This window comes from Pollachius pollachius (assembly GCF_949987615.1).
Source record: "Pollachius pollachius genome assembly, chromosome: 9".
In the NCBI taxonomy this organism is placed as follows: domain Eukaryota; kingdom Metazoa; phylum Chordata; class Actinopteri; order Gadiformes; family Gadidae; genus Pollachius; species Pollachius pollachius.
The window spans coordinates 12,943,348-12,957,226 of NC_136942.1; the positions used below are offsets into that span (position 1 = coordinate 12,943,348).

At 42.2% G+C, this 13,879-nt stretch overlaps 2 protein-coding genes across 4 annotated transcripts; one reads left to right on the forward strand and one right to left on the reverse strand.

Moving 5' to 3' along the window:
- Window positions 1-1,774: 1,774 nt before the first annotated feature.
- On the forward strand, window positions 1,775-8,499 carry tdg.1 (thymine DNA glycosylase, tandem duplicate 1). Of its 3 annotated transcripts, none has more exons than XM_079742691.1 (11): window positions 1,786-1,902; window positions 2,441-2,512; window positions 3,145-3,314; window positions 3,953-4,281; window positions 4,387-4,456; window positions 4,676-4,811; window positions 5,029-5,111; window positions 5,206-5,300; window positions 5,697-5,868; window positions 6,129-6,290; window positions 7,390-8,499. In XM_079742691.1, exons 2-11 carry the CDS (start codon window positions 2,457-2,459, stop codon window positions 7,608-7,610), a joined length of 1,494 nt encoding a protein of 497 aa, XP_079598817.1. In that variant the 5' UTR covers window positions 1,786-1,902; window positions 2,441-2,456; the 3' UTR covers window positions 7,611-8,499. The 3 variants fall into 3 exon arrangements, with proteins under 3 accessions (XP_079598819.1, XP_079598817.1, XP_079598818.1); XM_079742692.1 differs by having other exon boundaries at window positions 1,795-1,902; window positions 2,457-2,512; XM_079742693.1 differs by lacking the exon at window positions 2,441-2,512 and having other exon boundaries at window positions 1,775-1,902.
- A 478-nt stretch (window positions 8,500-8,977) lies between these two features.
- On the reverse strand, window positions 8,978-13,392 carry LOC307080487 (patatin-like phospholipase domain-containing protein 4; the record flags this gene model as incomplete). Its single annotated transcript, XM_079743202.1, has 9 exons — window positions 8,978-9,043; window positions 9,193-9,292; window positions 9,517-9,646; window positions 10,863-11,045; window positions 11,146-11,206; window positions 11,661-11,867; window positions 12,189-12,254; window positions 12,389-12,621; window positions 13,188-13,392. The coding sequence occupies 9 exons, from the start codon at window positions 13,390-13,392 to the stop codon at window positions 8,978-8,980; spliced, it is 1,251 nt and encodes a 416-aa protein (XP_079599328.1).
- Between the last annotated feature and the right edge of the window lie 487 nt (window positions 13,393-13,879).

Below are 13,879 nucleotides of genomic sequence, written 5' to 3' on the forward strand. Positions count from 1 at the left end.
TAACGTTTCTGCCTGAAGTTTAAAAGCAAGGCAATTCGTTTCTATGAGTGCAACAGCAGAGGACTCTTCCTCGGTGTCTACTGTCCTGCCTTAATTGTTTTTGAAATATTTATATCTGAGAAATAGTTGTTCATTCATTTAATTATAACATTGTTTGGTCTGAGATAAAGAATGATCTTTTTGGAAATGTATCTATGTACCAAAGACATAAAAGTAAATAGAATTGAACTTCTCTCCATATTTTTACCATGAACCACTTGCTGAGCACATCCCAGTCTGTTGTGTGGCCCTGGAAAATAGAGGTTGTCACTGGCATATATTTTATCACTTTTTGTTGTAAATCAAGTAGATGAGAAAAAACGTAGAACTGGTGCCCTGGTGAAGGTTCTTTTAGCAAAAAGGTTATAAAAAGACCCTGCTACGGCAAAATGTTAACTGGATTTGTTCAGCATTGCTGTGTTGAAGTGAAGAACCAGCTCATGTGCAAGCATTGATAGATAACGGACTCCATTGAATCCATATGAATCCATCTCTGTGGAGGTCTCTTAAAGTTGTTGACGGGGGGCGGGGGGGGGGACCGTACCATTAACTCGCCAATAAGCCCCGTTTCGCGTCGGCGTCCGGTTCGCCCTGTCTGGGCTTATTTTCCCGATAATGACCGGCGTTCTATTATCCCTTACTTAACGTCAATATTACTCTGTATGTGGAAGGGAAAATAGCTTTATTTGTGATTACAATATTATGCTGCTGTATTTCCAGAGACCCCCACAGATATTTGAGTTTGCAGCTTTCATTGGAGCCAGACCTCTCTCTGGCTCCCAATTTCTCCCACCTAACTCGAACTCGCATGTGAGCCTAACCCTTATTATTAAATACATGCCTTTTGAAAACAAAATTATACAAAGAAAATGGAAATTTTTTGGAAAAAAAGTGGAATGCAAGTGTAATGCCAGTTTGAAGAAAGGCCATACATATAAAGCGTAAACGGTGATTGGGATTGAGGTTAGTTGTACATTTTCTCAAAATATACAAGGTGTAGGAAGCATTGACATACTTGTTTTTTTTTTATATCGCACACTGCATCATCAATCATAATTCACCACTGACTCACTTTCCCGGGTGCCCAGTAGTCACTTTACTCTTTTTGATTCGACTTACAGCCTTATTTTCTATCTCAATGGCTTGCATTGAATATACAATGTAATAATAGTATAAATACATACTTTTTATTTCTAAATGAATTTATTTATTCAAACCAGTTGTATACCCTGATATGTGGGGTATATATATATATATATATATATATATATATATATATATATATATATATATATATATACACCCCACATATCAGGGTATACAACTGGTTTGAATATCTTATATTTTAGGCCCTATATATATATATATATATATATATAGGGCCTAAAATATAAGATATTTATATACCGGTATGCATTATTCGCTTTGTTGATGTTTCGATAACGCTACATAGAGCCTCATAACCAATGAAAAACGGCCTGGTGCCTTTTAAACGCAGTTTAAAAGTCTGCCCAGGATATACCAATGTTGAAATAAAAACGGGGATATGTGCGTGTCAATATTTGCAAAGCGTTTTGTTTATCTCGTGGCATTGTAAATGCACACATTTACAAAACAAAAATGCTTCACATTACATTTCATAAATTGCACTTTGTAATGATTGTTCAATTGCAATAGAGAGTATTTTTTCTTGGTACCCCTAAATCGCCGACTTGGATTGCTCCGATGTCAAAGTTGACGGGCTACCCTGTCACGTCTTTGTTGGGTCGCTGTACCTTTTCCAATGTAATCAATAGTGCGGAATTAATGAAAATTGTACAATTGAATACAAAGACGGCTACAATTCAACATTAGCTCCAACAGGTATGTTTATATTTTTTCATAATGGTATTTAATGTCGATTAATGATGAAAACCGCACGGATAGCAATAGCGTAGCCGCTCACTCAATACGCTAATATAGCCGACTAGCTGCTGGCTACGTCGGCTAGCAGCCGGTTGGTGCTCAACTCACAATCAGTTGGATGTTACATACAAAGATTGGTTTAATACTTCTTTGTTATTCTGTAACCAGATCATTCGTTAGGAATGCTTGCGCTGGTTTATCTGAGGTGAATGCACGTTTAAATGATAGCCTATCCCAAATCGTTGTTTGGTGTTAGCTTTATAGCCTAGCATTGATGAAAGAATGGATGGACAATACATTTTAGGTACCCACTTAGAAATACCCACCAAAAGTGTTCTTTAACCACCACCCTTTCTCCGTTTTTTTCTTTGCACACCTTGATTTAATTGTTTTGGCACATGCATTCTGTTTCATGCACTGGCGAATTGTTTATGCAAAAGCATCTGTACATCATCAAACTGTGTCCTCAACATGAATATTGATTTATTTAACAAAGTCAAACCAACCTAAAGATGGAGGAAAAGCTGTATGGATCACTGCCTGTCCCCTCGGAATATCTTCAACAGTGGTGAGTCCCCTTCCCAGCGCAACGTGGCCCCACAGGACACAGTTCTTTGTAGAAATCCTTTTTGAGGCCCAGTGTTATTAAAATGAAATGGAAAGCATGTGCACCTCATCCCTTTTTTCATTTATCCCATTGGTAAATTGCATTCTGGCTTGTGATATTAATAGGTGTGCCTTGTGTTTTCTTGTGTTTGTCATGGGCCTGATGCAGAACCTTGAAAGACCTTTTAGATTGAATCGCTTGGAGTTTGAACAATTGTAGCATTTATAAATGTCTCTTTTAAGATGTTGAGGAAGAAGTCATAAGTATAGATGAGTCGTATATACATTGAAAGTCCTGTGAATGGATTTCTGTGTGAACCTTTAACCCATAAGAATGCATAAGATGTCTGTCCTGTTTGTCCTTATTTTCTGAATTGCCAAGTTATGTATATACCCACTGTATATATAAACATTGCGCCGTGTTATGAATAAATGCACAAAATAAAGTTGACGTACAAATTCTTTGATACCTGGTACACCTGTCCTGGAGCTGTGTCTTTTCTCTGGTTTGAAAGTATTTTCGCTGAGCCTCACTCACTGCTGTAACTCCTACCAACCTACTCATGCCTGTGTGTTGTATACCCCGCTCTACAGGATTCAGTCGACCCAGCAGTTTCAGGCGCTCCAGGCCCAGTACTCGGGGTTCAGTCCGCACCACCACCCTCACTATCCAGAAGTGCCGGCGGGAGAGCAGGCGACGGCGCACATGGCTGCTCACCCAGAACCCATGATGGGCCAGCAGGAGCCCGCCAACCCAGCAAAACGTACTGAGGATACCATACTACGCAGGGTTCTTGTTGTGTGTGTGTTCAACATAAGGATGGTGTTTGGACACATCAGCTCAGTACAGGAGTTTAGTGTTATTTTATCAAAAACGAAACATCAGTGGTGTCCCCCTATCCAGATGGTACATATTAGCCATGTCAGACATCAATAAGATCATTCTTTGCATGTTTGTTTGTTGAAGATTTTTTGCATTAGTAATGGAGGAAAGTGAGTTCTTTCAATGCATGGATTTTAATGATCCTAGTTTAATCAAACATTTAAACTAGTCCTGGTCATTCTAAAACACTTGCCTATAAAATTTGCCTTTTAAAAAATAAGCAAAAGGTTTTAGCAATCCTTTTTAAATTGCATTTGAATTTGTTGGTTAACTTGACAAACCAGCAGTGTCTAGTGCTAGACAGACACAGCACGATTCCAAGCTCTAAGCAGTAAGTCATACGCTGTTGCCTCCGTATCTTGTAGCGTGACGCCATGTCAGAACCTGGTCTTGATGTGTGTGTCCGATGCTTGCGACTACGACAGGAATCGTGATCAGTAAATGGAACATGGCATGCTAGGTCCAGATTTGGAAAGGTCGTGTAGTGTTTTAAAAAACCTCTTTGGTCTTGCTTCGTAGCTCCAGCCAAAAAGAGAGGCCGACCAGCACAACCCAAGGAGCCCAAGGAGCCTAAACCCCCCAAAATCCCGAAGGCGCCCAAGCCTCCTAAGCCCCCCAAGGCGCCCAAAGTTCCAAAAGCCCCCAAGGACCCCGCCGCCCCTAAGGCCAAGCCGGGTCCCAAGTCCAAGAAGGCAAAGGAGGGCGAGGCGGACGGCAAGCAGGAGAAAATAGACGATAGCTTCAAGAAGGTCAAGAGGAAAAGGGACCGTTTCAAGGGAATGAGCGAGGAAGAGGTCATGACAAAAACCCTGCCGGACCTGCTCGACTACAACCTGGACTACGTTATTGTGAGCATCTCCGTCCACTCGCCTGGCTGACTTAATATTTAGCGTGTTGTTCTCAACCAGTTCAAGTGGCCCTTAACCATTGAGGCTTGTGTTCTCTCCTTTCAGATTGGCATAAACCCGGGTTTATTGGCTGCCTTTATTGGACGCTGGTTCCCCGGTCCCGGAAACCACTTTTGTAAGTTCTCAGGTGTTTCTCTCTGTTTGAGAAGCCCTTCTATAATGTATATTTAGTTCACGATGTCCAGTAGCATTTCCCTATTCTGCTAGAACAATTGTATTGGATTTGGCCTACATACTTCTCAATTAGAGTGCAGACCACATTTTGATGATGTGCCCACCTGTACATTTGGAATTGCGTGGAGTGAGTAGTGATGAGGTGCGTGAATCCTTGCAGGGAAATGCCTGTTCCTGTCTGGATTCACAGATGAGCTGCTCAACCACACGGCCGACACAATACTGCCCACTAAGTACAAGATCGGCTTCACCAACATGGTGGCCAGAGCCACACCTGGGAGCAAAGATCTCTCCAGGTACCAGCGGGACTGCTACAAACATCGAGGATGGATCCTTACTAGTTCAGAACACCCATATAACCCAGTCCCATATGTCATCAATTGTAAAATGATCTTACATCTAATGGCCATGTCGTCAGGTCACTGTTTTGGTTGTAAAAGTGATGATAATGTGACCATTTTGTTTTGAACAGAGATTTTAACACCCGTTTATTCTTTTTTTGCGGGAAAACAGCACAGAGTTACGCGAAGGAGGCAAAATTCTCACACAGAAATTAATGAAGTACAAGCCTCTCATTGCAGTTTTTAACGGAAAATGTAAGTAAAAGTATTCTATAGCAGTCTCAAAATACATTCCCAATGGACGCTTTGTATGCATCATCTAAAGAACCACAATGCATCTTCCCCACAGGCATATATGAAATGTTCTGCAGAGAGATGTTCGGCAAGAAACCAAAGACACTCACGTTTGGTTTGCAGCCTCACAAGATTCCTGACTGTGATGTGGTGAGCACAATGGGATATTGGGGACCCTATTGTAATTATTTCAAGGTCTAAATATTTTGGGCCCTAAAAAATGTTTGGTAGCCCTATCATACTACTTTTAAATAGTTTGCAAGTGCTCACAAGAGGAGTTGCCGCCAAAATATGGGTAAACTACAGAAACCTCTACATCCCAGCTTTCGTAAACACGGGCAGGGCGAGATGGATAATATTGTCCACCAACTGTACGCGCCATCTTGTTTCTATACGCCAGCTGGGTGGGGTATCTGAATGTTTCCCCCCAACTCATCTTTGAACAAAGACAGTACCAAGATGGCTGCTGGGCAGATAGGAGCCATTACACAGCCTTGCATACTTGAGTTCTGCGGACCCACATGACTTCCTGTCTCTCCTGCCTAGGCCCTGTATCTGATGCCTTCGTCCAGTGCTCGCTGTGCCCAGTTCCCCCGTGCCCAGGACAAAGTCCACTTCTACATTAAGCTGAGGGAGCTGAGGGACGAGCTGAAGGGAATCCAGAAGTCGAAAGAAATCGAGGAGGTCAAATACAGCTTTGATCTGGGACTGGCTAAGGGTAAGAAAAAGAAAGCGCTTTCTCCTGTGTTTCTGCATGTCGTGCCCGTCCTTTTTTTTAGTGGGGCAGCTGGGTAACACCCTAGGGACGAGATGGGTCATGGGATAGCCACATACAAATGTATCAATCCAACCTGATGTGTAGTTCCCCTGTGAAAATGTACGCACAATCTGTCAACTATTTTCGGCTCGGTCCAGCGTAGATGGGCACAGCAGATCCCTTCGCAGCGCCTTCATGTCCCTTGTTTTCTGCGTCCCCAGAGGATGCCAAGAGGATGGCCATAAAGGAGGAGGCGTACGACCCCGGCTACGAGGATGCCTACGGGGGAGCATACGTTGAAGGAGGACCTGAAGGAGGCCCACCCCCCCCGGGCGAGCCCCAGACCAACGGTCACTGCAACTTCTCAGCGGCTGAAAACACAGGTGACGTTGAACGATGCCGTACGCAACTGTAGCCCCGGGAACGTTGGACCCCGACGTTGGTGTTTATTGAAATTAGTTTCAATTAGATTTTAAACTAGAACACTTTCATCCCTAAGCCTACATTTTGGGGTGTCCAGAGGTGTCGCATGACATTCTTGGCCCACGAACACCAGCGTTTTCAGGAACCCTTCCATCTTCATTCAATAGTCACACACTTTAACAAACGCACAACCCAACATATTAATCATACTGTTAGGTTAATAACTAGTTAGCCGGAATGCCACATTTAATCACACAAAACATCTATGTGCTTTTTGTCTTCACTCAATGTCAGCAAACCATTTAACCACTGTGTAATGGCTAACTTGTCTTGTGGACTTTCCTTGGAGTATAAATGATTGGTTGAAATTGGTATGCTTGCTTTGTTTATGTATTTGTCATTCCTGGATAAAGACAGTTAAAAAATTGCCATCTTATACTACATACTGAAAATAACTGACCAATGAGCTTATTTGATTGTATTGTAATCTTTACTTGGTAGACTAACATTTCAGTCATTTGAAACTCATTTTCAAAACATAAACCACCAGTACAGTGGTAAAAGGGCATGTAGTACTTAAAGCAATATAATGAAAACCAGTAGCTGGTTCAAGGCTTGTTGCCAATAATGGGAAATACAGCAAATATAGAGGTAGGTTTAGTCAAACAAATGCAATGCAGACAAATGCAAAAAGTACAATACAATTTCTATTGAAAGGTCAGGGCAATGAGAATAGAAAGACACCATTTCCAAGGCACACTAATTCCTTGGTGAAACCCTCTTATCTACAATAAATGATTGTAAATACCGTTTTAGTATTCCAAGTGTGCCAGTATACAGGATTATCTTATTATGGTGGTTTTATGTGATCAAAAACAAAACAGCAAAGTCATATTTTGTGGTAGTAACTAAAAAGTTGTTTCTTGATCGTGTTAAGGTCATTCAGAGTGAGTGCATCAGCTTTCATACGAGGTATAGTTTGAGCAGATGAATGAGAACATGACGTGGGGAAAAAGAGAGGTGTCTCACAATGCAGGTGTGTCTCCATCCATTGTCCAGAAGCTGCAGAGAAGGCCACCACCTCCCAAGCGGCGGGCGGGGCAGAAGGCCAGCTCCCAGATGGACAGTGGATGACCCAGTCGTTTGCCGATCAGATCCCTGACATCGGGGGGGCGGCAGCGGCGGCAGCGACTGCTGCTGCAGCCGCATCAGCAGCAGCAGCAGCAGAAGCAGCAGAGGCGGCGACGACGACTGCCCCCACGACAGAGCCAACAGCTTAGGGACCAGGGCCTTCCTCTGTGTGGACGCAGGAAACAAACACACAGAATGGTCCAGGCCCGCCTCAGCCTGAAGACCTCATCCTCCCATTTTTCTCCTTTTTCTATTAGTGACTTAGCAGAATACACACACATTAATGACACATTTTTGACACGAGTTTGACACATTTATGACACGAGTTTTTGCAGAACACCGTCTGCAGTTGTGTCCTGTGTACACACTTTGTTCATGAGTCAGTTTTCTTTTTTTCTTTTTTTTAAGTGTGAAATCAGGGACTATGAATTGATGCTTGAAGGTCACAAGTTGAATCGGTTTTATTTTATTGTACTGTACATTACTGCACTGTGATGCAGTAGGTGTGGCCGATCATGTCTACTGTATAGGCAGTAGAAATGCCTTCTTATTAGAACTTTTTACAATTGAATGACTGGAAATAGCCCAGCGGGAATTTGTATGAGCCTGCTGGCGTTGTGTGGTGAGGCCTACGAAGACCAACTACTACTTATCTGCTGCCATTTAGATGTTAAAGGTAATATCAATGAGCCGGGGTACACTGTCAAATAATCGTTGTATATATTTTATACATTAAGGTAACAGCAAAGCATAAACTGGTGTAGGCGGACCTGTGTTTTACTATAGCTGCCTAACCTTTAGATGGCAGCAAAGGAGTGGTAGAGCTAGAACTGGTTTGTCATTGAGTATACGCTGAATGGGAAGTCCAAGGACAGACATCATGGTTGTGATTTCACTTGCAGAATTTCTATGGCCCGTTATCAACTCAATTTGGTGCTATTTTAATGTTTGTTTTTTAAATCGGTTTAGAAATTGTCATTCACAAAGTATATCAAAATGTGCATTAAAATATCTGAATGATGTTTTTCTACACTTTGATGTAAGCCTTGATATTTGTATTTACACTCATGCAATCCGAATGGTTTTATTTGGAAAAAGTTGAAATGATATTCTTGTTTCTGTAAATAGTAATTACAAGTAAAACAAGATATTGTATAAAATATATTGTTAAAATGACTTGCCCAAAATCCACAGGGTTGTGGATAGGCTTTAAGCAACCAACCATAGATGAATGAACCCATATTCATCAGTGCATCTCAATCATACATTTAAATAACTAATGGAACCCCTGGAAAATGTGGCTGAAGTTGTCTCCACATTTATATTATCCACAACATGTGGTTAGCGCAGTACATTATATTTGAAATGATGCATGGGCCCTATTACAGTTAGCCAAGGCTGAATTCTGCAAAGTTTAGTTGATTAGAGTGTTTTACTTTCAAGGTGCTTGGTCCAGTAGGGAAAAGGTGTTGAAGTTCTTGGAGAGGGTGCAGGTATTGAAGTTTCTTTCCTCCTGTCAGTGCGACCCAATATCCTCAGCTCCAGGGTAAGGGGGTTGATGCGGCTCTGATCTGGAGCAAAACTAAACAGACATTTTCATACATTTGATATTTTACTTAAGAGATCCAAAAGTGACATTAATGGATATCTTAAAATATGTCCGAGAGATGCATACGGAGACTCCTTCCATATTGGTCAGATACCGGACCGGTTGGAGAGGTTCGGACGTACCGTCTGCCATGCATGCCCCTGTGGCCCCAGATCTTTTGGTGTTTTCTTTCCAGACGACATCATCGGACTGCACATCAATTTCCAGCCTAACATCATCACACTGCCACACAAACCACATTCAATAATTACTATTCAATGACATCTTTGGGTGGATTTGTGAGAATTCCTAACATTTATAGGTGCCTCTCAGTATTCCACCTCTATTGTTTTACATTTAAAAAAATCTTCATGAAAAGATTATAACAAGGTGTAAGTGTATACAAAATAATGGACTCAAATCGTGTTTGTGTGTGTGATTGAAGTGTGTGCGATTGAGGGAGATACCTGATCAGTGAGACAATCAGCTCCACCGACCAAGTGAAGGGCATCAGCAGGAAGCACAACAGTCTGACCAGAGGGTGCGCCAACCCCTGACTGCCAGCATAATGGCTCTCTCTACACGCCTTACACAGCACTGGAACGCACACACCCAGCCATACATAACATTATACATGGCTTCAAACACTGGACCTCGTGTGTGAACGGCATGGTTTCTGAGCAGAGCTGTTATTGATGTATTTGATGGGAAAGGGGAAGTAGTTATTTAGGAGACTTTCATCTATGGCAATTTAGTGAATTCATCATTATTAGAAGCTGGTAGGGGTTTGGCATCATGCTCTAGGTATAGGAGGCCTACAGGAAGACATTGAGATTAAACCTAGTACCTTTTGGCAATGGGTCAAATACTCTAGCCACTACACAATCTGAATACATTTTGAACATGTTAATGAGATTGAGAATAATATATAGAATATTTCTCATCCTATTTTTTTTTTTTTTTCAAAACCATTATCCATAAATGTAACAAACTTTCTTCATGAGGATACTCCAATATTTATCCATTGGCATAATGATGGTTTGGCTTTCCTGAAATATAGGTAAGCAACAGCAATACAGTAAGTCAACGAACACCTAGACATCCACAGTACCTTTCTTGCATTCAAAATAATCTATATGTATCTTTTGAAGAGTTCTGAATGTTTCTTAGTGATGAAGAGTTCTGACTGTATCTTAGTGATGAAGAGTTCTGACTGTATTGTAGTGATGAAGAGTTCTGAATGTATCTTTTTAGTGATGAAGAGTTATAAATGTATCTTAGTGATGGAGAGTTCTGAATGTATGTTATTGATGAAGAGTTCTGAATGTATCTTAGTGATGAAGAGTTCTGAATTCATCTCAGTAGTGGAGACTTTTGCCACTCAAAGCAACATTACGGTTCTGTACCTTTCTGCAGTGCCTATGGCATAACAAGTGGACACCCAAGTGCTAATGAAATTGGGAGCAGACTGTTGAATATGATGGTCCCTTTGACTACAGGAACCTAATATGTACTTTTCAGTCAACTTTGAATAAATGACCTTTGTCCACCCCACATACCCTGGGCCCAATAATCAAGTATGTGAAGTTGACAAAGTATGGCTGAAAGTGCATGAAGTAGGCAAAAAGTACCCTATTTGTAAACATTTCTGGTCAATTTTTCAAAAGAGCATTTATTATTTCTGGTGAAAAAATATGAAAATGGCATGATTGGACAAAAAATATGAAAAAGTGAATTTCCTGAAATTAAGGTACATCTGATGTCTGTCTAAATGGGGGAGGGGGGGATAATTACAACTGCTTTGAGTCCTTACCCTTTTGGATGCTTGCTGGCAGGCTTTGGGCAGCGTTCTGCTCCAGCCACCAGTGGGCCTCCAGCTGCGACACCTTTGACACGCGGTTGTCCTTTTCTTGTGTCTGTCCAGCACAACACACTGGTTTGTTTGGGGGTTTCGCCATCGGCATAGATGAAGATAAGTATTCCGCTCCAAGGAGATCTGTGAGGACAGGTTCGGTGCTTCATTGGATTATATTATATTTCCATGTTCCTTACGAACAAGCACGATGAACCAAGTTCAGCGATGAGGAGGATCTCACCATTTCTTCTCAAGAAATGAAGAGCATCCATGTAGCCATTGTGACTCATCTCTGCCAACTCCTGTAAAGTACAAACAGTGTTTATTCCCATCATGCTAATTATAACAAAAATGCCATAAGGCCCTCAGTAGAATACACAATACACACTGTGTGTTTCACTGAAGACGTAATGGTACTACGGCAAATTGTCTTTACTCCATCATAACATCCACTTTTACAGAGAACTTTTACATAGTTTTGACCAAGACTGGAGGACCAAGAAACGGAAAGCAGAAATCAAAAAGCGTACAGGTAGTGGACTCCATGTGGACATTTGTTCTGCCTACCTTGCACTATTCAGAATTATTGCACTATTTAGAACATATTAATTTTAAATATTACTTATTTTATTCATTTTAACAAATTGTATCCTTTCTACTTATACTATATTTGTCTTGTACATGACTTTGACGTCCGTCATGTGAAAGTTTCAGAGCGTACAGACACGTTAAAGCATGGGGCTGACCGTCACCCACCGCCGGCTCCGGGGGGAAGAAGGACCTGTAGATACGCTTCACGTTGAGCTGGCTGACCCGGATGCCCAGGTTACCATGATGCACGGCCAGGTCCAGGCCGCCCTCCCGGGGGCAGATGTCCGCCTCCCCGCAGAAGGGGGACACGGTGATGGTGTTCCTCTGGTCGTGCAGCGGCATGTTGTTGCTCAGGGCCCCGTCCATGTAGCGCTGGGGGCCCACAGATCACAAGGGACAAAGTCGATGCCGTCCACTTGGGATTCGAGGAATCTACCCCTTTTCTTAGGGTACATGCATCGTAGCGCAAACACAGGTGTCGCTCATAACACTGATGTTGGGACGACTCTCTTGATGTACCAGGGCACGGCTAGTGGATGAAACTAGCGAAGATAAGTGTTTCGCTAATGCCCGGATACATCACAGCAGCAGGCCCCTATTCAGTGTTATGGGTAACACCTGTTTTTGTCCTACGAATGCACCTCTGTGAAAAGGGTTGATTTATTATGCATGGTGCGGGAGGGAACGGCTTACCGCTCCACGGTACGATGGAGGGGTCACGCCACAATACACGGGGAAGAAGCAACTGCACAGGAGAACCTGCAAAGTATGGCCAGCGTTGGGAGAGAGAAGTTAAGGTTAAAGTTCACTGATGACAGAGGTGGCCTCAGCATTCTGAATAATCTTCCTCCAAGTGTCCCCACAAAAAGTAAAAAAGTGACTATAAATGCCACCTGAATGAGTTCCTCCCTGTTGTCAAACTCTGTGACCAGAAGGTTCTCTCCGTCTGAGAGCCTGGTGAGGGACACGCAGAGCCTCCCGGAGGCCCACAGATGGGCATCATGGGGCAGGTAGCGGAGCAGGGAGTCCTGCACCCCCCGCAGCAGGCTGAACGCCGGGTGGAGGACGCTTAGCTGGTGCCTCCGCGCCGCTAGAGCCATGGACATCACATACTCACAGCAGGTCTCTGCGCGCGCACACACACACACACACACAAACGCGCGCAGTGTTATTGAGGGAACAGGACTATGAACTTAACGATCTACTGGACTTTGTACCTAATACTTCTGTCCTGCTCTGCATTTGTGTCAAAACAATTTTTGTTCCAAACAATTGTTTCTCAACCGATGCATCAGGTGCTCCTTGAGCCAAAAGGGTTTAAGGAGAAACATATACATACATGACATACATGACAAAAATACACATGCATACATGTACATAGAAAGGGTCCCAAACGTAAGAGGTTGAACCTTGACATCAAAAATAATCATATTTCACCATTTATATGTATTTATCGTATTTAACCAAGTTATATTGTAGAAATTGAATCTGCTCAATAAATCACAACTATTTAAAATATCGTTTGATTTAATTTTTAATACTATTAAAATCTATTTGCAGCAACATCCATTGCATTTAATTTCATTTTAAAAAGACAATTTACCGGTGATGTAATCCTTCCATCCTTTTCCATTTATAAATAACTAAAATTATAGGCCACACACACAAACACACAGACACACAGAAACTCACCAATGGGTATTCCAACTACGAGACTGGCTGCGACTAAACAACCCGAAGACGCGCCACCGATCTTCGACGCACGGCGAACCAGATGCGGCGCGTGCTCCAGAATACAGCTCAAGGCTCCCAGGTAATAGAGACTACTGAAGCCACAGCCAGCAAAAGAAATATTCCACTCCTCTCCCTTAAACATCTTGTCTAAGTGGTCGACCATCCTGTAACATAAACTCCACAGAAAATTCCAGGCAAATGAAACGTTTTAAACCACCCAAAACTTCCTATCCAATAGTGTAACAGGCATCCTTTGCCTCATATGCCCTTCACAGAGGTTTAAAAACACCAGCGTGATATTGCACAACATACGAGGCTCATGAGTCAGAGCTCAAAATAGACACCATGGGTCCAGATCAGGTCGGATACTATGTGCACATAAGGAGACCCACACATGGCATCTCTTTATGGCTTGAGCTGCATCTTATCTACAGGTGTCTCCCTGCCTGTTTTGATTTACTCATCTTAAACCATAAAAGGACCGTCTGTTAATGTTAACTGGAAAGCCTATATTGACAAGATAAGGAATGGAGTGTAAATAAACAGCAGAGGTTAAATGAGTTTGAAAAAATACATTTTATAGATCTTTGTAGATCTTTAAAAAGCAAACTCTTTTTTATTTTTATCATTTTTATCATAAAGTCAGTAAT